The sequence below is a fragment of the Lutra lutra genome, chromosome 17, assembly GCF_902655055.1.
Source record: "Lutra lutra chromosome 17, mLutLut1.2, whole genome shotgun sequence".
NCBI classification, from domain to species: domain Eukaryota; kingdom Metazoa; phylum Chordata; class Mammalia; order Carnivora; family Mustelidae; genus Lutra; species Lutra lutra.
This window is the reverse complement of record NC_062294.1, coordinates 6831105-6855589: the sequence shown is the minus strand read 5'-3', so window position 1 is coordinate 6855589 and position 24485 is coordinate 6831105. Positions and strand designations below refer to the sequence as shown.

Here is a 24485-nt window from a genome sequence, read left to right as displayed (position 1 = left end):
TGACTTGCTCAAGGTCACCAAGCTCAGAAGGGCCATGCCCAGAATCTAGAAAGAGGCTGATCCTGCCCAAAGCCTTGCTGTTTCCAGGCCTCCACCTGCACCGGCATCCTACATCACTGGTATTTCAAAAAGAGTCTATACCTGGAAGAGCTGGGCATAAAGAGAATTTTAACCAATAAAAATGATTAGTGTAGGGGTGCTTGGGTAGCTCAGTCATTAAGCATCTGCCTTTGGCTCGGGCCATGACCCTCCAGCCCTGCATACCCGCATCAAGCTCCCTGCTCAGAGGGAAGCCTGCTTCTCCCTCTCTGACTATGCCCTGCTTGTGTTCCCTCTCTCTATGTGTCTCTCCCTCTATCAAACAAATAAAAAAATCTTTAAAAAAATGATTAGACCTAATCCAAAAGGTTCGGGGCACGCCTCAGAGTGTTCATTTTGAACTAGTACCTCAGGCTGTTCCAGTATGGGAGGTCTGTGGGCCACTTTGAGAAAAACTGAGTCAAATGAATCCATCCCCAAAAGAATAATCACCCATCATTTGTCATTTTGAGAATCTACATTTCCTACCGCACTGGGCTTGTTTAAAGTGAGAATCTTCTGGCAGGACACGCGGACTGCACCACCCCAGAACAATCTGTCTCCTCCACCCTGCATAATGCAATTCGGAGGCAGGAAACTGAGGTGCAGAGAGTTGAAGTGCCTCGCCTCCCAGCTAGAAAGTGGTGGCAAAGGGATGAACCCCAGAGCCTGCGTCTGGCCCCTGACCCTGCACCGAAGTCCCACATTTCAGGGCTTCTGGGTTTGTCTTGGTTCACTTTCTGTGGCAGACGGGACCCACGACAAGAAACTGAGCGGGGGCCTGCACACCTGTGGCTCTGATCCGGGTGGCCTGGCCCCAGGTCTGCAAGGAGCTGTTCCGCCTCTGTGTGGAGGTGTTGCTCTGAGGGAGGGTTAAAGCACTCAGCCAAAATCCCCGGAATCTGCAGGCAGCCGGGAGAGGCTCAGCCTGAAAGAGAGCAGCACCCAAGAGCCCCTGAGGCTTCAGCCAGGCTCCCCGACTCAGCAGGGCAGTGGCTTCTCACCCCAGGGGCCTTCGAGCAAAGACACCACCCGCTTCCCCGAGTCAGCCCAAATACCCAATTTCCAGCCCAGTGTAGGTGTTTGTCTGAGATCAGGTTCCCTTGAAGGACACCCCCCAGACTGGGATTCATGTGCAGGTCATTTACTGAGGGAGGCTCTTGGGAAAACCAGAGCGGAGAGGGAGGCAGAGGAGGGCAGAGAAGTGGTTTCAGGAGGTGTCCAGCCAGCCTCAGCCTGATCCCACAGTGAGCGTGAGCTGTACCACAGAAGTTCTCTTACTCAGAGGCAGGGGGCTGGGCCATTAGACCCCCGCGTCCATCGGTGACCAGCCAGGAGTCCCTCCACAGAGGCTGGGACGGGTGTGTCAGTCTGGGCAGAAGGACTGAGCTGGGGCCCCCGCAGCATCTGCTGTGATGTTTCCCCATTGCTTCTGCTCCCTTGTGTCCATTCTCCCTTCTGACCAATGCCCTGGTTTTCCTCTGGGGAACACCACCACCCCGTCCCCCCACCCCCAGCTCAGTCCTGGGCATGTGACACAGGGTCTGACAGCCAAAGCAGGAGTGGCTGCCAGTGTCCTCACCTTCCCCGGAGAGGTGCCCTCTAAGTCCCAGTTGAACATGGCCACTGAGGAGTCGTCCACCACGGTGACTCTGAGCATGACGTCTTCACTGGCATTCACTGGTCCACAGTTCTTCTCACAACTGAGAGGGAGATAGAATGGAGTGTGGAAGTTCACTCCAGCCTTGTGGCCTCACCGTCTTTTGTCTGGTTCTTCTCAGGTCATTTGTGAAGGTGGCAGAGGGCTTTTTTTCAAGTGAAAGAGGAAATAAAAGCAACCCATGCCCCAACCAAAACCAGGACATAGCGTTGGTCATGGAGATGGAATGATTTGTGCCTGACTGAATTCCCACTTCATTCCCGATGAAAGACCATGGTATGGAAAGTGCATGAAACCTAGGGTCCTCAGATCCTGTCCCTGCCTCATAAGAATGGTTACCTTGCATGAGTCACTTTAACTCTCTGAGCCTCAGTTTCCTCACCTGCAAAGTGGGGCGGGGGAAGGATAAGAGCAGACAATATTTCCGTGATTCCTTCTAGTTCTAACAATAATAAAGGAATGCTGTGGTTTTATTGCATGCATCCCACGGGTTATAAATGATTTGCATCATTGTTCACTTATCCAGGGCTTACCACGACCCTAGGAGCAATGTATTAGAATCCCCTATCACAGACAAGCAAAGCAAGCCAGGTCACATAACTTCTTAGTGGGGAAAGGGAACACGCACCAACACGTCTATATTCAGACACTGGGCCTTCTCTCTAGCATCCCACTCCCTCCCTAGTGCCAATAAAAGGTCACTCTGGCACCTGTCATGTGTCCAGTCCATATGCAGGACCTTTCAGTTTTAACTTCTTAGCAACTCTCAATCTCCCTACTTCTGTCTTCATGTCCATCCTAGCACAGGTGTACTGGACATTCTCCTACAAATCTTTGTGGCTCTGGGGACTAGGAGACTAATCTCCATGGACTCTAATCTCCATGGACTGTGTCACCTGAGTTTCCGTGCCTCTGGCTTCTGGTTGGGTCTAGCAATGGGAGGCATTGGCTGGCGATCAGATGGTGAAGGGGAGGGGGAGGTGGGTATTTATTCACCAATGGCCCTGTGCCTTAACAGGTGGGCAGGAGTTGGCAATGGCTGTTCTCTAACCAAGACCCCAGCTCCAAGGGGTCCTAGCAATGCCATCCCCCCTCCTTACCTATGCAATCCCGAGAAGGAAAGTGGCTTCCTCCTATTGTAGTCCTGCACTGCCAACCCTAGTTTGTTCCCTTATCCCTGCCCACATCTGTACATAGACCCTTTGTCCAACTCTCATCAACTCCCAGTTTAAGGGAGACAGCTACTTCTTAATCTTTTTTAAACATATAATGTATTATTTGCTTCAGGAGCACAGGTCTGTGAATCATCAGTCTTACACAGTTCACAGCACTCACCATAGCACATACGCTCCCCAGTGTCCATCACCCAGCCACCCTGTCCCTTCCCCCACACCCCACTGACCCTCAGTTTGTTTCCTGAGATTAGGAGTCTGTTATGGTTTGTCTCCCCCCCTGGTCCCGACTTGTTTCATTTTTTTCTCCCTCCCTTCCTCCCCGATCCCCTGCCCTGCCTCTCAGATTCCTCATATCGGAGAGATCATATGATAATTGAGACATCTACTTCTTGCTGGGACCCAGTTGATAGGCCAGGCTACCTTGAGCTCTCACCTTGACTCCTGTAAGAACTCAAGCCATCTCCCAGAGCCCTCTCTTGCCCTCCTCCAACCCGCTCTCCATCCTGCTACCACAGAATTTTGAAGTAAGTCACGATCACGTCCCCGGCCTGCTTGCAACTCTTGAGTGACTTTTCCAGAGCTCTACAAAATGGTATCTGTGATATAACCCACAAGGCTCCACCAGAGCCAGGCCCTGCCTTTTCTCCCAGTTTCTTTTTGCCCCTCTTTCTCCCTCCATACTTGAGCCACACCTGTCTCTTTCACTTCCAGTTATTCTGTGCTCCTTACTTTTGCCATCCAGTTTCCTCTCCTGCGCCTTTTTCCTTTTTTCTGCCATGCTAGTTCCTCTTCCTTCACATCTCTGCTAAGGGAAACCTTCCCTGGTCCCAAGTCCAGGAAGTTGTCATTGGGATGCACTACCTCCCTGCATTCATGGGGCCAATCATTGCTGACCACCAGGAAGCACTCCATGTGAGAACTGTGACCAGGTCTATTGGGCCACTCCTGTAAGACTTGGCCCTATGTCTATGCCAACCCGAGCTGGCTCTTCAGTAAATGGTGACTGAAGGGATGGCAACGCCACAGGAGTTTGCTCTCTTGCCCCCACCTGACTCGAGGCCCGAGTTCCAGGGGGACGGACACATAGAGGCACTGCTCCTCCCGGTTCTGCAGCTCCCCGCCTCTCCAGGTGGCCAGGTGCAGGGTGACGGTGGAGGTGGGCGGTGGCAGGCAGGATGGAGGAAGCACCAGCTCCCTTTGGTCTGTGCGGAGCAGCTGCCTCTCAACACAGTAACTCCACTGGGTCCAGCAGCGTCCTGAGGGGAAGGGGGAAAATACTGTTACCAATCCAAGGACCCTTCCGGTTTGGCGTTTTGGGGAAGAAAAGAGTCATAGATAAGAAAAGCAGCTCCAAAGAGAGAATTTGATGAACACTCCCACTTGCAGGGTGTGGCGACAGCACTACGGAAGGATGCTCCTGGGGAAATGAGTGGTGCTTCCCCCCGACTCTGAGCACACCTGCAGGGGATGTCAGCTTCTTTTACTTGCACCGGCCACTGGCTGAAGAATGAACGGCCAGGCATACAGCCCGAGAGAGACCAGGAGGATAGACAGCTCTGCCTGGGTGAGCACCCAGGCAGTTTCTTGTCCCTGGTGTAATTTCACTCCACCTGGAAGACTGACCTCAGCTGTACATCCCTGTGGGTACACTGGGGACCTGGGGACCTGGGGGCTATATCCCACCTGAGAGGTCGCATGTCCCCTCTGGCTTTATGATACCATCTCAGTAAGTCCCTGTATCCTTTGCCCTTCATCTCTGTTGATGGATGTTTATCCATCAATCACCTCGCGTCCCCCGTCCCCCTCGTTATTGGATTTAGGGCCAACCCATGTAATCCACGATGACCTCATCTGCGGAGTCTTAACTTAATTACATCTGCAGAGACTCATTTTCCAAATAAGGTCATTGTTCTGGGGATGAGGACATGAATATATCCTTTTGGATTCAGTATTTAACTCCCTTTAGGTACCAAATGCACAGAGTGGAGGTGATTGCCTTCCCATCATTGTCTTGCACAGAGTTCTGGCATGTCCTTCCAGAGCCAGTCCCTGCCTGCATCGGAATATAGGTATGTATGTTTGTGTGTGTGTCATTGTTCCACACACAGCATTCTCTATGCCCTTCTGGACTTGGCCTTTCTTAATGCATCTTGGTAAGCATCCCGTAGCCATACAGCTGCCTTATTTTTGTTAACAGTTATGTAGTCCTTCCTGTCTGGATGTACCCATTTTATTGAAGCATTCCCCTCTTGATGAATATTCAGGGTGTTTGCAGTCATCTGCTGTTTCCACCAGTGCCATTCATGAGACATGATCTAGGGTCAGGCCATCAGCTCAACCACCCAAACTCTATACGTGCATCCTCTATGGATTCTGATAAGGAGAATTAACATTCAAAAGGGTATCCTGAGCACTTACCAATGGATATCTAAAGGCTTCAAGTTTTCCATGACTTTTGACCCAGCTATTCCATTTCTTAAAATTTATTATTTTCTAAAAACTTATTTATGAAAGTAACCAGAGAATCAAATAAAGATAGAACTACAGGGATGTTCATTACAATGTTTTTATAAGGGCAAATAATTCAAAACAACCTAAATGTCCAAAAAATAGGGTACCAGTAAATAAATGATCATATACTAACTAGACAGTCTATTATACACTTATTGTGAAATCAAGATGGAGAAGATATCATGACATTAAAATATGCAGGATATATTGTCCAAAGAAAAAACAGCTAACAAAAATAATATGTACAGTAGGGATGGCATTAATTTCCAAAAGAATGACTGCCTAGCTAGGCTATATCCTTATAGAGAGGAGGACAACCATTTCTAAGTAATGGGCACTGGTGCTACTCTCTTGATTTGTCTGAAAATGCCTTCTCACTTCTAGACTCTTCCTGGCAATGTATCAAGGGCAAGGAAGTGAAAGGAGGGCAGTTGTTGTTTTTATTTTATCACTGACTTTTGCGGTGAAAATAAAGCAGATTGACTTTTAGGATTAATTACTGTTCTCACATATTTTACAGATAGTGCATCTCCTTGTTGCCTGCCTTCAAGGCTACCTCTGCCTTGGTTTCCCACTGCTTCCCCTCCACCCTTCCATTTCCATGGAATTCTTTTTTTTTTTTTTTTAAGATTTTATTTATTCATTCATTTGACAGAGAGAGATCACAAGCAGGCAGAGAGGCAGGTAGAGAGAGAGGAGGAAGCAGGCTCCCCGCTGAGCAGAGAGCCCGATGCGGGGCTTGATCCCAGGACCCTGAGATCATGACCTGAGCCGAAGGCAGCGGCTTAACCCACTGAGCCACCCAGGCGCCCCTCCATGGAATTCTTAATCTGGCACATGCAAGGGGCAGGCAAAAGTGATACCTGTGTGAAGGTTAAAAAATGGCAAAGCTGACCACTGTCCATTACTTTGTGGCGAGATAGGATAGTTCCAGAACTCTGCAGACACCTACCACATGACCACTGGAAACGTAAATCCTTGTCACTGTCTGGCCAGCCCAGAGTCACAGTCGTGAAAGGATCCACATACTGACCAGTTTCCACGTACACCTGCACGTTCCCTTTCTCTCTCTGCAGAAAAAGCAGCTGGCTGGTGAGATGCCCATCCACAGTTGGTACCCCACCTTCCACCCCACAGCAATCTGTGCCAAGGGTACCCACAGTATGGGGTGTGGAATGGAAACAGACCTTGTGGGACCCACCTGGCTCACCTCCAGAGATGAATCACAGGGTAAGTAACTTTAGTCTGAATGTGGGCTCAGTGCTAAGGGTCCACCATGCATCCACCTTTAACAGAGCCTGCTCTGGACCAGGCCACATGCTTGACGCCCAGAGATACAGGAATAGAGACCTGGGCCTTGCCCTTAAGTTTGGGAGGGAAGACAGACAAGGAAACTGACAAAATACAGAGTGCTAAATGCTACGGAAAGAGGGGGTCCAGAGGATTATGAGAATGTGTAAGAGGGAGGCAGTAGGTTGAGAACATCTGCTCCTATGAAGATTTGATAGCATTTGATTCCAGGGCTGCTGTGGATTAAATGAGGGGAGGTTGTGACATGCTTTCTACTGTGTCTGGTGCAGAGGAAGGCACAGAGCTATGACCTCTGCAAAGTGGATAGCTGGTGTCAGGGCAAGTTTCTCCAGAGAACAGGATCACAGAGCTGTTGTGAAGGAGGAGGAGTAAGTGAGCCTATGGGTTCTAGGAGGAGAGATCAGCAGGTATAAGGTATGCTCCTTGAGTAAGTTCTAGTAGGACCTATTAAACGGCCAGCCTGAGAGGACTTAGCCTGTATAGCAGGAAGCTACATGGCAAAACTCAACCCCTAGTGGTCTCCCATGGCCTAAGAATAAAACCCAAGTCCTTGTCTTGGTACTTAAGACCTCATGGGATCTGGCCTCTGTCCATCTCTCTGTAATCTCCTACATGCTCCTCCTACCCAGCCCACTAGGCCTCAGGCCAAATTCCAGCCCCAGGGCCTTCATATCTGTGCACCCCAAAAGCTCTTATTCTGTTTTCCAGCATGACTGACTGTCTTATCTTCAAGTTCCAACTTGAATATCTCCTTCCAACAGGCCCGATCACATTTGCTAGGGCCCCCTGTGTTGGTTGCTGTCACTGCACCCCATTGCTTCTAGTTAGACACTTATTACAACTCCTAACCAGATGCTAATTTATTCAGTAGTTTCACCTACTAGGCTCCAAGAAGGCAGGGACCATGGTTGTTTATTCACCTTTGTAGCTGTCGTCCCTAACACCAGGCCTTGGACAATGTAGATGCGTAGTTTTTGTTATTGACGTGCACAGACAAATGTCAACAGCAAGGAGTTGAGGACTTAGTCTTGCTGTAAAAACTAAGGAACCCAGGCCTGTTTTCTAAGCATTAACAGCTATAAATTTTCCTCAGAGCCCTGCTTTAGCTTCATCCCACAAATTTGGATAGGTTGTACTATCATCACTCAAAAATATCTTAAAATTTTCCTTGTGAATTTTTCCTTTGACTTCTTGATGTTTTTCAAGTATGCTCTTGAATATCCAAGATGTCTAAAAGGTATGTACTTATCCCAGATATCTTATTACTGATTTGTAATGTGATACTGTAGTGGTTGGAGAACATGCTTGGTTTGATTTCATTCCTTCTGGATCTCTTTTCAAATGGAAGAAACCTCTATGCTTCCTAGTTTTCTGGCTATTAGCACCAGTAAGCCCAAAATCAAAACTAAAGCAGAGTGCTTATACATCTTTTTCTGGTGAGGTGTTAAGTGTTTAAAAAACAAATACTCACATTCTTTTCCTTGGCATTTGTTCCAAATGGTTCTTGCAGACTGGAAGGAGCTATAAACACAGTGGGAACAGGCATCAGACTTTGGTAGTGTTGATAAGATTGCCAAAGGGCAGAGTCAGGGGTATGCTCAGAAATTTAGCATACATTTAGGCCATAGAAATGGGTAAAAACTCAAGCCATCTTGTCCACCATTGGACTAAAGACACCTCTTTGGTTAGGAAAGAGGCAGGCAGTTGCCAGTGCAGATAACACAAGATTTGGAGACAGGCCTGTGGCTGTATGTTGTTAATGTTTAACTCCAGTTAAGGGAGGGAGTGGGGGACTCTGATTTGTAGTGTTTGCTGCTTTCTTTGGTGTCTGTATTGCCACTAAGGCAGATTTCAAGCTGCCAAGCTGATAAAAGTGATCGTAGAGCAAGAGCTGGACAGAACCAGCTCTGACAAGCTGATGGCAGCCAGCCTCAGCATACCATGGTGCATTTCTGGGTTCTTCTATTGGCCTCTTGCTGGCTGTGTGAACCTCAGAATGTTAGTTATTCTTTCTGAGTCTTAGGTTTCTCACCCCTTGCAGAAAGGCAATTCCCATTTCTCAAGGGCTGAATGCTGTGTTTAATTGCTTTGTCATCTGTATATATCTGTAAAGAGTATTAGTATATCAAGTCTAAAAAATGGAAAATATACATGCAATTGGTATGCTCTGAAAATACTAAACCATGAATATGTTAAAGTGTAGTGATGAAGATAGGAATGCGTTTTATCTGCACTGGCAGATCCATGTGCGTCTCTAGACCCCAGTGACCTGGTTATTTTAAGATCTGAGTACCACTGGTCTGTAAAAAATTCTTTCCCAGTGAATTCCCATTCAGAGAACTCCAACTTTGAAGGTCTGTAAAAATTATACAAAGCAAAGCTAAGATGCTAGACACAGAAGCTGTTCTTAATCCTTTTTTTTTTTTTTTAAGATTTCATTCATCTATTTAACTGACAGAGAGAGAGAGAGATCACAAGTAGGCAGAGAGAGAGGGGGAAGCAGGCTCCCCACCGAGCAGACAGCCAGATGCGGGGCTCGATCCCAGGACCCTGAGATCATGACCCGAGCCAAAGGCAGAGGCTTAACCCACTGAGCCACCCAGGTGCCCCGCCATTCTTAATCTTAAGAAGGAAGATGGTCCAGTAACCCTGAGTGAAGAAATCAGGAAAAGTAGTTGCTACTTCTGATCCTGCCATGAATTAGCTGTGTGACTTCTGGAAAGTCATTTAACCTCTCTCAGCCTCAAATTCCATATGTGGAAAATGAGGGCCATGGACAGTAGCAAGGACAGCTGTGGTTTTCCCCCCATCCAGGTTTTCGGGCCCCCCTTCTTTTGGTAAGAGCACTTACAGGTGACATTTTCCCTGAGGAACCCTCCTTACCCCACTCTCAGTCCTTGGTTTGGGTGAAGCTGACCCTTCATCATATTCTGGGTGAACATGTGATTCTGGTCTGCCCCATACCACTTTTCCCTGGCCTCAGCACTGGGTTCTGGAGGAACATGAACCAAGCTTGGACCAGTAGAGGCAACCTCAGGACTTCTGGAAATAGCCACAAAGAGGCACTCCTCCTCTAGGGTTAAAGATTAAAGCCTGGGGCCATCCTGCTACTGCTTGGGAAGAGGGAATCACAATGAAGCCTGAGTAGAACGAAGAGATGGGAAGAGACAGATTTCTGATGACTGATGATTGAGTGACTGGATCCAGCTATGCCTAAACCCTGATCTTTTCTGAGTTGATAAAACTTCCCTCTGACTTGAGCTAGTTTGAAATGCTTTTCTGTCCATTGCTGTTCAAAGAGTCCTGCCTGGCAAACACATTTGAGATGAACTTTCAGCTCTGTGACTGCTACTGTTGGTTGCCTACCCAGCAGCCAGTTCCCCATTCTTCCCGGTTGCCAGAATCTACCTTTTCCCACAAAGCTGGAGGTGTGGGATGCCTGCTTCCCAGCATCCCTTACAACTGGGGTGCATGACCTTGGCCGATGGTATCTGACAGGAAGATTGCTAGAGATGAGGGGGAGAAATGCTCCCTCCCTACCCCAGTAACAAGAGCTACAGAAAGGGAAAAAAGCTTGAGCAGCTGCTGGGTAATGCTGGGCTGACATGTGATTTCTGGAACTGCAGCAGCCATGTTGATGAGATGCAAGCCTAAGAACAAAGCAGAAGCTCTCAGGATGGCAGAACCGGACAACAGAGGCACCTGGATGGCTCAGTCTGTTAAGCATCTGTCTTCAGCTCAGGTCATGATCCCAGAACCCTGGGATCGAGCCCTGAGTCCAGCTCCCTGCTCTGCCTGCTCCCCGCTCCCTGCTTGTGCTCTCTCTCTGTCAAATAAATACATAAAATAGTTAAAAAAAAAAAAAAAAAGAACACGACAACAGAATGAGCCTGGGTCCTTGCTGGTGACACTAAGCCACTGAACCAACCCTGGAATTACTTACCTCCTAAATTCTTAGTAGGTGGAACAATAAAACCTTGAGCAGAAAGCCTCCTTTGTTGGGCTTTCTGTTGCTTGGAGCCTAAAGCAACATAATGAATACAAACTCGGATGCTTCAGAATTCTTAACAATGGTTGGATGTCTTACTGCGTATTTCACTGCCCTTAACATCTGTAGAGCGAGGTGAGTATTTCAGAGCTTTGTTTTGAAGAGTTCCTCACTGGATCCCAAGCAAATGCAATGCCCCAGACTCTGGTCACGAGTTCTGTACCCACTTCCCGAAATTCCTTGCCTGTGACAGTGATGTTTCCGACTTCCAAACTTAAGTTTGAGAAAGCATTCCTCACAAGCACAGTGACCAGAAAGGTACCTGCAATGCAAAGGGTAGAGAATCATGGGTGTTGTAATAAATTGTTTGACTTTTGCTAAGACAGCTCTCCTAGCATGTACTTCTCAGTTCCACTGATGGCAGAATTTGAATCTTTCATCATCTGAGCATTTAATGAACCCCTGTTGTATACCAGACATGGTGCAAGGCTCTGGGGATGCAGAGATGAATGAAATGTGGTCTTTGTCTTCAAGGTCCTTATAGTCTAGTAGATATGCAGGAGACCAAGTGCCAAACCATGGCAGAAATTGGTATGGAGGCATTGTGGACACGGAGCAGGGGATCACTTCATGGATCATGGTTCATGGAGGGGGTTAAAACTAAACTTCAAAGGACAAATAGTGCCCATGCTTTGAGGGGATATTCCAGCAGAAGGAAAGACATGGCAGAACCTTTAAAAGATTGAGGGGTAGAAAACAGAAAAGAATTTGTAAGACTTATTTGGGGTACATATGTATCCTACCCCTCTTCCGTCATGGGTAAGGGTGGTGGGTGCTACCTTCTCAAGTCTAGAGGGAAACTCATGAGAGGGGACCCTTGGAAAGGTGAATGTGTGCTCTTTGAGGTTGAGGACCCCCATGGAAGTGTTCCTTACTCATGCCCTGGGAGGATGGTGTATGACAGAGGGTGGAGTGAGAGGGAGAGAGGGAGAGAGGAAAGTTCTTCATTCCTGCCTTTGGAAAAAACTACAGTCACTACTGGTAGCTGGCCAAGGAAAAGGTGAGAATTTTCTGCAGACCAGATGTTTGTCTAGGGGAGAGGGAGTGCTGGAAAGGGCAGCAAGAATGAGAACAGAGAGTGACCTTGTTGGTGATCCAGAAGCAGCAGCAGCTGGCCAGCTGTGGCCACTGAGGGAGAGGCATCACCCCTGTCCCGGGGGCTGAGGGACACAGCAGGGGCCTCAGAAGCCCAGAGAAGCTCCCATAACAGACAGCTGCAAACATCTGCTGGGCCCTGACAGCAAGGCCAGCCAGGACTGAGCCAATGCCACCAAGTGAGGATTTCTGTCCTACCTGGTTCCCTCTCCTTCCTCCTCACCCCCTTCATCCCTGGAGCCATCCAAATCTGTTTTTCTTGTGGGGAGAAGACTACTTATCATCTAAGAGTAAGCCAAAACCTCATAGGGCCTGCAAAGATTTTATCTATTATCCCCTGCCAAGCAACTTTTATAGAAGACAAAAATTAATTTGCAATTGAATTATAGCCTATATATTGTACATATTTTCCATTGTCATTTCATTCCATTCTGGATTCTCCCTGTTTCAAGCTGGACCTCTGATACCTGGCAAAGTTCCAGTGTTTTTCTTCTCAAATCTGTCATTTAACCTGCTATGTCTTTTGCCACCTCTGCTGCTGAGGGCATGAAAACCCCACACTTGCATAGTGTTCCCCTCTTTCTGACATACCTCTGAGACCCAGGGCCAGGGACCCCAGGGGCAAGATTCTGGGTGGGCTGGAGGCTCTGTGACCCTCATCACATTCCTGTCTGCTGACCTCACCGCACTGCCCTGAAGGACTCTCTGTTCTCTCCAGATGAAATGCAAATGTCTGCTGTGGTCTCCTCCCCTGGTGGTGCCAGCCAGTCTGTCACCCTATCTCTGTTCCAGCCAGCATCGTGACACTTCCTCTCTTCTCCCTCCCTCTCCCACCCTTGTTTTTACCTCTCTCTCTCCCCCAAGGGCATGGACTAGTTTCCTGAACCACACACTCCTCTAGAAATGATGGAAAAATTGGACCACTCCTGCCCTCCTTCAGTGGTTCTCAGTGGGGGAGATTTTGCTGTCCAGGGGACAGTTGGCAATGTTTGGAGACATTTCTGTTTGTTGGGACTTAGGGGCCTGGAGCTGCTGGCATCTAGTGGATAGAAGCCAGGGATGCTGCTGAACATCCTACAATGTGCAGGACATCCTACAATGTACATACCAAAGTATGACCCAGTCCCAAATGTCAGAAGGGCCAGAATTGAGAACTCGCGTGACTCTGAACTCTATGAAGGCAGATAATAAGTCTCTTCCTTATTTTTGTGATACAGGCTGGATGCTGTGAACCAAGTTTGTGACCAGGACACACTGAAACTGGCTGGCAGGATGCTGGACACCCGAGTCTGGAAGGGAAGAGGAAGGAAGTTTGGAAAGGGGGTCTGCCAACCCCAAGTACCTTCAAGAGGAACTGCCACATGGTAAATCCCAAATGGCCCCTTGAGGCTTTCTTCTTGGTGGGTGAAGGTTGCATTGAGTCCTGCCACTTCAAAGGTCAGCCCCTCTGGGATACCATGAGCCAACGAGACATTGACCAGTAGGTCTTGTCCAAGCTCCAAGTGGTCAGAACCCCAGGAGGCCTGCAACCCTGACAGAGGCTCCATGAAGTGGACTGTGATGTTTCTAGAGGGTGCAGAGGTGGTGGTGTTGCTGGTGGCTCGGATCTCCAGGTGGTGCATCCCAGGGCCAATCCTTTGCTGGGCCGCTTGGTCCAGGGTCAGATTGTAGGGTAGTAGGCCGCTCAGTGTGGTGAACTCAGCCAGGCTTGTGTTGCCTGACAGCACAGTGTAAGTCACCCCTGTTCCTGTGTGGGATAAGAAATATTTAAGAATGTTGGCAACAACCATGCTGTAGACTGTACCAAGGTAATCAAGACTAGCTCTGAGGTCAAGTTCTGGATATAGCTAGGGGCATGGTATAGCCATAAAGACATGTGGAAGGGTGAGTCCCAAGCCCAAGTATTAACTGTGGTTATCTCTGAGTAATGGTTACACGAAGGATTTTTCTTTTTGGGTCCTCTCTGCTCATCTGCACATTCTAATTTATACTATGCATGTGTTACCCATAAACTTAAAGGTTTGTAATAAAGATTTGAGAACATTTTGTTGACAGGTTTGGCGTTGGAGGGAAGAAGGCTAAGAAGGAAGCATCTCCTGAGGCATGGCTGATTTTTATGCATGACAGTTAGCTTCCAGTCTTGTTCTAGGCAGGAGCAGCTGAAGCCGTTTCCTTCCACCTCTGTAGCAGACTGCCTGGAACCCTGCTCCTCAGGAACACGCAGCCTGTCCCCATTAAGATGGGGCTCCCTTACAGGTTGGCACTGGCTGTCCAGCGGAATATTGTGGTTGACTTTGAAAATCTGATTTAAACCACCGAATTATGATTCTCTCCAATAGAAACCAAACGAGTATATTTTCTTGTTTGAGCAAGGACGACACAGCTGACACTGCCGAGAGTAATGTTAGCCCTCTGACTCTCCCATTTACTGCTCCCTCTCCCCACACTCGGCGAAGAGCAGGCACTCAATTACATTTGTAGAATGAAAAATAAATGAAGGATTATTTTAGGTTTCCCAGGTGCACAGAGCAGCCATCTTCGGCTGACAAGGACACCAGAACAGAGAGGAGCCCCAAGTACCGCGTTTAAAGACCCGCAATGGCTCCGTGAAGTCCCTGCTGAGTGAGTTCTGGGAGCTTTGAGGTCGGACTGAGTCATGTCCTCACCTCTGCAGCTCCATGTCAATGCAGTTTACCTCAGCAGGCTTCTGTCCAGGTCGCACATTGGACCTGTGCCTGCAGGAAAGATGCTGCCTTCGGTGACGATGGGTCTTAGCTGGTAGGGTCTCTATTGAGAAAAGGGTTGATCTTCAAGAGTATTCAACAAGTGAAATTGCCTGGGTCCCTCCCGACAAAATAGGATGGATATTTTGATAAATCAGAATGGACACTGTGACCAATCGGAATAGATGCTGTGACTGATCAGAAGGGACACCTTGCCTAATCAAAATGGACACAATGACCAATTAGAATGGCCTCTGTGACCATTCAGAAAAGAAACTGGCCAATCAGAGCAGACGCCAGCCATAAGAGGTGCTGTGGCTAGAGCAGTGCTTGTCACTGACTAGCAGTCCTGACTGGGGGCAGCATCACTATGCCAAGCTGGGCAGTGCTGGCTGCACTGGGATGGCCTCAGGCCCAGCTGGTAGCTCTCCCAGTCCTAGTCAAGTTCCCCCAACAAGGAGTGACTTGGAAATTCAGTTCTTTTTACAGGACTGTGGGCATGCAAAAATGGCATTCAGAAGTCTGAGAGCTTCACTAGCTTACTGGGCTTAAGACTTTGAGCCAATTTCTGAACCTTCCCTCTGTTTCTTCATCTGTGAAATAGAGATAATAGTAGTAACGTGTAATAGTACATGGAGATAAAACTAGTACATGTAAAGTACTTAGACCAGTTACAGGCACATACTAGGTGCTAAGTAAATGAGCTAAAAAACGGACTCAATACCTGAGTGCCAAAGCCTGGGAGTTGGATGGATAGATTTGGGGAAAATCAAGGTTGCCTTGACCTTGACCATTTCTGTAGACTCACCTCCATCAAGCACCACCTGAATCCACAATGGGTCCCCGAAGACAGTGCGGCAAAGAGGGCTGGCTCCTGACTGGGACAGGCTGGAGCACCCAGTCACACTGAGCTGCTCTATCTTGTCTTGGATTGTCACATGCTTCTGAGCCATCACGTGCCACTCAGTGGTTGTGCATTCAGCAAACACAGTGAATTCCCCAGGGGCTGTGAACTGGTGGATGATGTTGCTGGATGAACTGCCGGCAATAGTCGGTGTTACCAGTGTTAGGAACACACACACACATACATTCACAAATGTGTGCACCCATGCACTCACCCACCTCACACTCCCCTGCTCTGCAAAGATAAACAAATGAAGAAAGAGATGCTACTCAGCCAAGCTGTTGGTGCTCGTGAAGGTTACGTGGAGATGTCTGGAGCAGGTAGAAGTGAAAGAAAGAGCAATAACCAGCCAGGGAGTTGAATATTTGGTTACAAGTCTTTTTTCTGCTATTTATTTCTTCTGTGGCTCACATAAATCCCCTTTCTGGGTCTTCTTTGCTTCATCTGTAAAATACTATGCCCCAGTCTACCTTTCTGAGCCATATTTTCCCATGTGTAAAATGGGACCCTAGCCCAAATATATCAAAATTATGGGTATGTTTTGCTTCTCATTTTCCCAATGAAATGAATTAAAAATCTCTAACAGGGCCTGTAAAGACCCATATGACCTGCCTTCCTGACCTCATCCCCATCTCCTGCCACAGCCCCCTAGCTCAATGCCCACTCTAACCTCTTTTCAGTTCCTGGAATATACCACCTCCTGTCTGCCTCAAGGCCTGCAAGTGTGCTGTTCTTTGCTGGGAAAGCTCTTTCCCATCTCTGCTCACACTCACACTGTTCCTTCTGTTCTCAGCTTAAACATTGCCTCCTCGAGGAGACCTTCCTTTGGCTCCCTATGAAGGAAATGCTGCAGCTTCATTGCTTCTCCTGGGTGATACCCATCCCTTGTGTGCTTGCTCAGTCACTCTCATTCTTCTCTGCAAGGTTGTCCACCCAGTGTCTGTCTAATTCTTAGTTATAAATCTGACACCAACATAGTGCCCAGCACAGAGTGGATGCTGAGAAATATTTGACAAATGAGCATATTTGTGAAAAAGCATGGAAAACAGTAACCTGACTTTTGGTGCTGGCCACCACGGTATAAGCCCACCACAGCCTATTTCTTCCATTGATTACCATGAAAACCCTGGGCAGATTTCAAAAAGAAACTTCCCGAAGATACTGAAAAGTAAACAACAGCAGACAGGTGGGGGAAAAAAGTAAAAACTTTAAGAATTATCCATAAAGATGGGATTTTCCTGTTTTGTGTCTTTTTTAACCTCCTTTATCTCTTGGCTTAGTCCATAGGGTAGCCTGAGTCATGAAACTGCACAATGGATGAAGAAAACAAAAACTCCAAGAGAAAAACCCTCTGTTTAGCCAGAGAACCAGGGAAAGGGACCCAATGAGCTTGAAAGCACAGGGAAAATATCTGTTTGTTTTGTGTTCTCTTGTTTCTCTCTCGGCCCTGACCTAGGCTGTCCTCCCTCAGAGCTGCATTGACTGCTTAAAGGGATGCAAACACAAAATCCCCAAGAGAAAACCCATCTTTCTAGCCAGAGGAGCAATGGAGAAAGACCTGTGGGAGCTGGAGACTGTGGGGGAAACCCTGAAAAAGAGAGATCTGGAGAGGACGATCCCCCACTTCTGTGAACAACCCAGCACAAACCATGACCTCACCCAGAAATTATGCAGGTGCAAAACAGCCCCAAAGACACACAGCCAAGGCTTTGTTGAAGTCAGACTACAACATAAACACCACCCGGAGAGCCACACGTGTGGGGGAGACACCCGGAGAGCCACATGTGTGGGGCAGACCCAAACAGCTTTGGAAACTGAATGGACATGGGAAACACGGCTCACAGAAGGCAAGTCGTGAAGTGTGGTCTGAGTCTAACCAGGGGCGCTGCCAGCTAAAACAAAACAAACAACAAGCCATTTTCCAGAGGATTTTGACAGGATCCAAAGTCTCAGAACCTACTGTCAAAATGGCCGGAATACAATCCAAAATTGCCTGATATATAAAGAATGAGGAAAATTTGATCCAGGCTCAAGGGAAAACATAATAGATGTCAGCCTGTAGATGATTCAGGGATGGAAATGATCAGACAGACTTGAAATCCACCATCATAACCAAGCTCCATGACATAAAAGTAAATCCTCTTTAGATGAATGGAAAGCTAGACATTCTGAGCAGAGAAACAGAAACTATTCTTTAAAAAATGAAAATTTTAAATTTCATTTTAAATTTTTTTTTAGAAAAAAACCCACAATACATGAAATAAAAAAATTTTACTAGCTGCCTACAATAGCTGAATAGTGACAACAGAGGAAAGTTGGTGAACTTGAACATAGAGCAAGAGAAAACATCCAAGTTGAAGAACAGATGTTAAATACATTTAAATATTAATAAAATATTGAATTGTTTAAATGAGCAGAGCATTACCAATCTATGTGACAGTATGAAAAGATAAAATATTTGTGTCATTGGAGTACCAACGAGAAGAGAAAGATTGGTGTAGAAAAATATACTGAGGAAATAATGGTGAAAACCTCCTCAATTTGGGAAAACCCTACATTTAAAGATTCAAGAAGCTCCACAGACCCCCCCCCAAAGGAAAAAAAGTTAAAGAAAACCATCCCCACACATATAGTTATCAAACTGCCAAAAATCAAAGATTAATGAGATAAATAAAAAATTCAAACTGCTGGAAAAAATAGCACATTACATGTAGACATGTGAATGAGTGTAGATTTCCCCTCAGAAATCCATGGTGGTCAGAAGACTGTGGCAACATCTTTAAGTGTTGAAACAAAAGAACTTTCAACACTTAATTCTATATCCAGCAGAAAAGTCCTCCAGGGAGTGAAGCAAAATAAAGACATTCTCAGGAATAAAGAAATCCTCTAAGAGGATTTGTTGTCAGAAAATCTGCTATAAAAGAAATGGTTAAGGGAGTTTTTACAGCTGATGGGAAATATCAGAGGGGAACTTGGAATTTCAGGAATGAAGAGAGAGTACAAGTAATGGTTAATTACTTTGGTAAATGAATAGGCTACTTTTCTCCCTTAAGTTCTTTAAATGTGTATGACTGTTGAAAAGGGTTTCCGATGTATGTAAGTGTCTCACATAGGACAATTATAAAGGAGGGTGGGCAAAGGGACCTATATGCCAGTAAGGCTTCAACATTTTACTGAAGTCAATATTAACTCCATTTGGACAATGAAAGATTAGATACATATATAGTAATCCCTGAAGCAATTACTAGAAAGGTAATAAAGAGAACCAAATAATAGATATGTTAAAATGGAATACTAAAAATATGCAAATACTCCAAAAGAAGACAAGAAAGGAGAGGAACAGAGGGAAAAATAAACAGAAGGGCGAAGAGAAAACAAGTAACAAAATATAGTAGACCTAAACCTAACTATATCAATAACTACATATAAATAGTCTAAACACAACAATTATTGTGCCAAATGGGATTTTATTTTTATTTTTTTATTTTTTTTTAAAGATTTTATTTATTTATTTGACAGAGAGATCACAAGTAGGCAGAGAGGCAGGCAGAGAGAGAGGAGGAAGCAGGCTCCCTGCCGAGCAGAGAGCCCGATGCGGGGCTCGATCCCAGGACTCTGAGATCACGACCTGAGCCGAAGGCAGCGGCTTAACCCACTGAGCCACCCAGGCGCCCCCCAAATGGGATTTTAAAAAACCAAAACACAACCAAAGACTGTCTACAAGGAGCCCACTTTAAATACGGTGATAAAGATACGTTAAAAGTACAAGTATAGAAGCTACACCAGCAAACACTAATGAAAAAATGATGGAGAAGGCTTTATTAATATCAGACTATGTAGATTTCAGAACAAGAAAACACTGAGTCTTTAAAGAAAGGTGAAGGATGGTTTTGAATAGCAAAATCTGGCCTGTTTTTCAGGGATCTGCCTGGAAGAAGCAACTCATTCCATTTTCTGAACTCTGCTGCCAACTGAAATTGCCCAGAACTAAAAGGCAGAGAAACGGATTTTTCCTCATTTGTCTCCCAGTGAGCTCACCAAGGGAAAAGACAACAAAGTGGTTTTAGAAACTTTCTGCCAACAAAGAGAAGATATGCTCAGAGTACAAAGCAACAGAGGCAACAACTAAACATTTCTGTTATGATGCTATGAGCCAGCAATTCCACTCCTGGGTACAAACCCAACAGAAACATGTACATGTGTGCACCAGAAGACACGTGCTCACATGTTCACAACTGTGCAATTTGTAATTGCCAAATGGGAAACCACCCAAAAGGACTGCCAACACTAGAATGGATAAGTAAACTGAAGAATGTCCATACAATGGAATGCTATATAAAAATGAGAAAAAAAAAATCATGGTTATGCACAACAATATGGACAAATCTCAAAAAGGTACTGTTGAGGGGCGCCTGGGTGGCTCAGTTGGTTGAGCAGCTGCCTTCAGCTCGGGTTATGATCCCGGACTTCCAGGATCGAGTCCCGCATCGGGCTCCCAGCTCCTTGGGGAGTCTGCTTCTCCCTCTGACCCTCTCCTCTCTCGTGCTCTCTCTCACTCATTCTCCCTCAAATAAATAAATAAATAAATAAATAAATAAATAAAAATCTTTAAAAAAAAAAAAAGGTACTGTTGAACAGATGTCAGACACAAAAAAGAATACACTTTATGATTCCATTTATAGAAGCTTCAAACGGGTCGCACTGATTGATAGTGGTAGGAATCAGTACTACAGGGGGCCTGAGGAGGATTCCCGGGAGGCAGGTCTTGTTTTGTTTCTTGATCTGAGTGCTAGTTACATGGGTGTGTTCACTATGTAAAAATTAACTGAGCTGTATCTTTGTGTGCATTTTTTTTTTTGCATGTATCTATGCTTCAATAAAAAGTTTAAAAATTACTTTAAGATACTGCCACTCGGGGCACCTGGGTGGCTCAGTGGGTTAAAGCCTCTGCCTTTGGCTCAGGTCATGGTCCCAGGGTCCTGGGATCGAGCCCCATATCGGGCTCTCTGCTCAGTAGGGAGCCTGCTTCCTCCTCTCTCTCTGCCTGCCACTGTGCCTACTTGTGATCTCTGTCTGTCAAAAAAATAAAATCTTTAAAAAAAAAAAAAAAGATACTGCCACTCACTGATTTGTACATGTTGCTTAGTAGTTGACATTAATGGGATGTGGCTTTTAGAAAGAAAATGGAGAAGATAGCTCTTATTTTTTATCTTTGCTCGTAATGTCCAATTGTTATGAATACCAAGGTCTGTGTCATTTTGTTAATGTCACTCACAAGTTGCTAGCCAACTTGGTGGACAAAGCCCTCTGACCAGATTGGGCAGTGTGGTGGAATAGAGAGGGTCAGAAGTGGGACGTGAGGGAGTCTCCAGAGCTCCATCGGTCACCTTCATAACCTAATGTCTCAGTGCCCTTGTCCATATAACAAGGCAAGAGCCATTCCCGGCTGGGTCATTCTAGGGTTTACATGAGACCATGGCTGAGTAAGTACCTGGCATGTAATGGGCTCAAATATTGTATTTTTTTATATAATAGGATGACACTTATGCCATTTAGCCTCTTAGAAATAAAGGTAGTGTCTAATTCTTTGTAATATGAATATAATGGCCACAGTTGCTCATTTCTGAGAATCAACTCTGTGCCAGTTCTTTTCTTCTTTTTAGTCCCATTTAGTCCTTAAATTACCAAGTGATATAAGCAATATTTGCAATAATATTAACAGTCACAGATCATGTACCTGAATGCCTAGAGATTCTTATATATCCTCTGTAGTGGATGCACGTCACTGAGAGTCTGTCCTCTGAGACCGAGGTCTGCATCCCCCCAGCAGTTTGGCCTGTTAGTGCTGGAGGGCTCACAGCTGAATCCATCTCCAGGAATTCCCCTTAGCTAAAGGGAGCTGCCTCCCACAAAATGCCATCTTGCTTCCAATGGCTGCCCAGGGCCAGAGTACAAAGGTTCCACTCTCTTGCCTCAATCAAGACAGGTCCTAGCTCTAGAGTTCTCTATGGGTATTAGAGGGGCCTGTGTTGCTAGTGTATCCCAGTCCAACTTCTGCCCCTTCTCCATCCAGGTACCCCCCAGGAAACCTGTGCCACAAATCAGTTTCCTGGTACCCAACATACATGTTCTCCAAAAACAATTTCTTTAAACTGGCTGGCAGCAAGGCTGTTCATCAGCAGACCCCTTTTGAGTGTTCCAGCATTGTCTTTCATTTTCCCCACACACCTTTGAAATCCTGTTGTACTACGGGGCTCTGAGTTCCGTGAGGGGACCTCAATCCCTTCACATCCATGACCTTCCTTGCTGTGCCTCCTTTGGTCCTGCCTGGTTCCCCCGAAAGACTTCAGTCCTTTGTGACCATCACTTCACCTTCCACATAATTCCTCTGAGCCTCCCAACATTCTGTGTACATCTAGGTCACTCTAAGTTTCGTGTTGTCTTGAGAATTACCGATTTCCGGGAAGTCTCCCCTGCAGACTCAGCTGTGTGCAGAGGCAGCTCTGAATAGACCCCAAAATGACGACAATCTCCAAATATGTCAGTAGGTGGCGCTAAGTTACCCAACAGTGGACAAGGACAAATTTCACCTTAGCAAATTGTTCCATAAGGTGCATAATAAATTTCAGAAACTAAGACAGTTTTCCACAACAAACAGTAAAGCAAAACAGCCTTAGGTTCAAATGAACACAAGACATGGGAAATGCAAGGTGAAAAGGAGCTTCTAAAAGGGAAATTCTTTGACTTTTATTATGCTGTTTCTATTTGAGATTGGATTCTCCCCAATCAGCTCATGCTATCTGTCTACGACAGAGCTGAAGTGTCTGATTTAGGTTTTAGCTTAACAAGGAGTTGAGCAGAAGCAGGGTTCTGTACAAACACATGAGAGAAAACCACAGTGATGTTCACACAAGTTATGTGACTTCTGTGTACTTAAACTTCACGCCATTCCTAAAATTCTAGCTGAGGCTGCTCGTGCTAAAAAAGCATCAGAAATACATCTCCCAAATTTAACAAAAATTATAGAAGGTGATGGCCACGTAATTTCAAAGTCCAACAAGTTTTTAAAATAGATGAAATTGGATTATTTGAGAGGAGTGATGGCAGATGGTGTCACCATCTATTTCTTTCAGAAAGAAAAAAAAATTCAGTGGCTTTGGCTTCGAGCTAATGCCGAGAGGGACTGCAAATGTAAAACACTGATTATTGTTTCTCTTCAATTATCAAAAAACCACAGAGAATCCAGAGAGCAAGATAAAAACACCCTTTGCCTCACCATCCAGAGTTAACAAATACTAGCATTTTGTCCCATTTTCTCCAGTTTTTAGCTACTGTTTGTTCATTACTGGAATGTCCTTGTTTAACTAAAGGTCTTAGAGAGCTACTGACAGTCAATTTTGACTAATGCCAAATGCAAGTTGTTTAAAATTGGGGGGCTGGAAGATTGTGTAGATGACCAATGAAATGGTAGCAAGCATGAAGAAACCTGCAGAACAAGGCCATGGGCATTTATGTCACTTAAACATTTTCTTCCCCAGAGCATCTTCACATGTAATTTCTCATTTTATTCCAGGAAACAATCAAGGCAGTCATCAATATAAATGCAACAGGGATGGAAATGGAAACCCAAGACCAGGGATTGTCTTGCTGGCATTAGAACCTCACCTTCCGGAGAAGGCATTTTATTTTGATGGCACAGAAGGATGCCTGAGACCACAGAGGACTGTTGAGTTTGAAACTGGCACTCAGTGGGACAGATTTGGGCCACGGATAGAGCTGGCTCCTCTTGGACCCACCCCACCCAGGGCTTCCTGCAAGCAGAGCGTGCACAGGGCTGGATTCAGAACCTCCAGCTCCCACAAGGTAGAGCTACAGATGTTGTGGAGTTAGGGCCTTCAGGATTTCCCTGGGGATTCATGTTGAACTGAGGACCGCTGGAAGGAGCCGCCAAACCCAATGAGCATCTGAAAATTCTGGAACATTCTCGGGCACCCAGCAGAGCAGGAAAGAGCTTACCCCAGGCCCGGGTAAGACTTTGAAATGTTATGAACTGGGTTCAGCCTCTTATCAGGCTGGGGAGACTCTGCTCCCCTAGAGGATTCAGAGCACAGTCTCTTCAGGCCCTGGTGCCCCCATGCTGTGTAATCCACTAGGGGCTTCAGGGCCTCAGCTCTGATGCCAGATAGTTCTGTCTTGCACCACCATGCTGCCGCTCACTAGCTGCATGGCTTGGGCAGTGCTGCTTTACCCCTCTGAGCCTTAGTGGCTTTGTCCGTAAAAACAAGATAATGATTACCTAGCTCAGCGCTATCCAATAGAAACACAGTGTGAGCCGTGTTACTGTGTATGTGTGTGTGTTCTGATAGCCACATTGAAAAAGTAAGAATCAGTAAAATTAAGTTTAATTATTTATTTTCTTTAATGCAATATATCTAAAATGCTTTCATTCCAACATGCAACCAATGTAAAAATTAGTGAGATATTTTACATTTTTTATGGGAGGTTAGATGGAGGGAACTAAATCTCCAAAATCCTGCATGTATTTCACAGTTACAGCGTAAAAGACCTGCCACATTTCAACTATTCAATAGCGTATGCGGCAGGTGGCTCTTCTATCGGAGAGGGTTGCAGTGAGGGTGAAATGAGATTATATGTGAGATTATACGTGGAAGTTGCTTGGCTGGACTGTTTTTAATGTTGCTACTATCATTTTTTATCATTTTTGCCAACAGAAAACATTCCCACACCCAGGTGAGCTTCTTCTTCACCTCATTACCGACTCTTTGGATGGTCACTCGGGAGAGAGTCTACCCAGAACCAAGCCAAAAGGACCCAGCTCTTCATGACTGTGCATGTGGCCTCCATCATGAGAAAACCTGTGAGTGTCACTTCCTCCCCTTCTTGAATGTATGCCCCTTGGTGCTGTGGCTGTGCCATTCCTTCCATCAACAGGTGGAGTCTGTTTCTCCACCTGTTGAAC

General features: G+C 46.1%; 1 protein-coding gene and 1 long non-coding RNA gene across 2 annotated transcripts in view; one reads left to right on the top strand and one right to left on the bottom strand.

Moving 5' to 3' along the window:
* The window catches only part of LOC125088691 (uncharacterized), a 119783-nt gene that overhangs the window by 74024 nt on the left and 21274 nt on the right, over nt 1–24485 (top strand). Inside the window, exons 8-12 of the long non-coding RNA XR_007123755.1 lie at nt 4933–4982; nt 6501–6654; nt 13096–13242; nt 23079–23532; nt 24238–24383. This is a non-coding gene — a long non-coding RNA (uncharacterized LOC125088691). The remainder of the gene's footprint in view (nt 1–4932; nt 4983–6500; nt 6655–13095; nt 13243–23078; nt 23533–24237; nt 24384–24485) is intronic.
* LOC125088689 (polycystic kidney disease protein 1-like 2) overlaps nt 1–24485 on the bottom strand; it is a 92834-nt gene that overhangs the window by 56171 nt on the left and 12178 nt on the right. The window contains exons 6-13 of the mRNA XM_047709991.1: nt 15410–15639; nt 13221–13625; nt 10968–11045; nt 8207–8256; nt 6377–6494; nt 3962–4169; nt 1661–1781; nt 868–1006 (exon numbers count right to left, since the gene is read on the bottom strand). Of these exons, the coding sequence (XP_047565947.1) occupies nt 868–1006; nt 1661–1781; nt 3962–4169; nt 6377–6494; nt 8207–8256; nt 10968–11045; nt 13221–13625; nt 15410–15639 (1349 nt within the window). The remainder of the gene's footprint in view (nt 1–867; nt 1007–1660; nt 1782–3961; nt 4170–6376; nt 6495–8206; nt 8257–10967; nt 11046–13220; nt 13626–15409; nt 15640–24485) is intronic.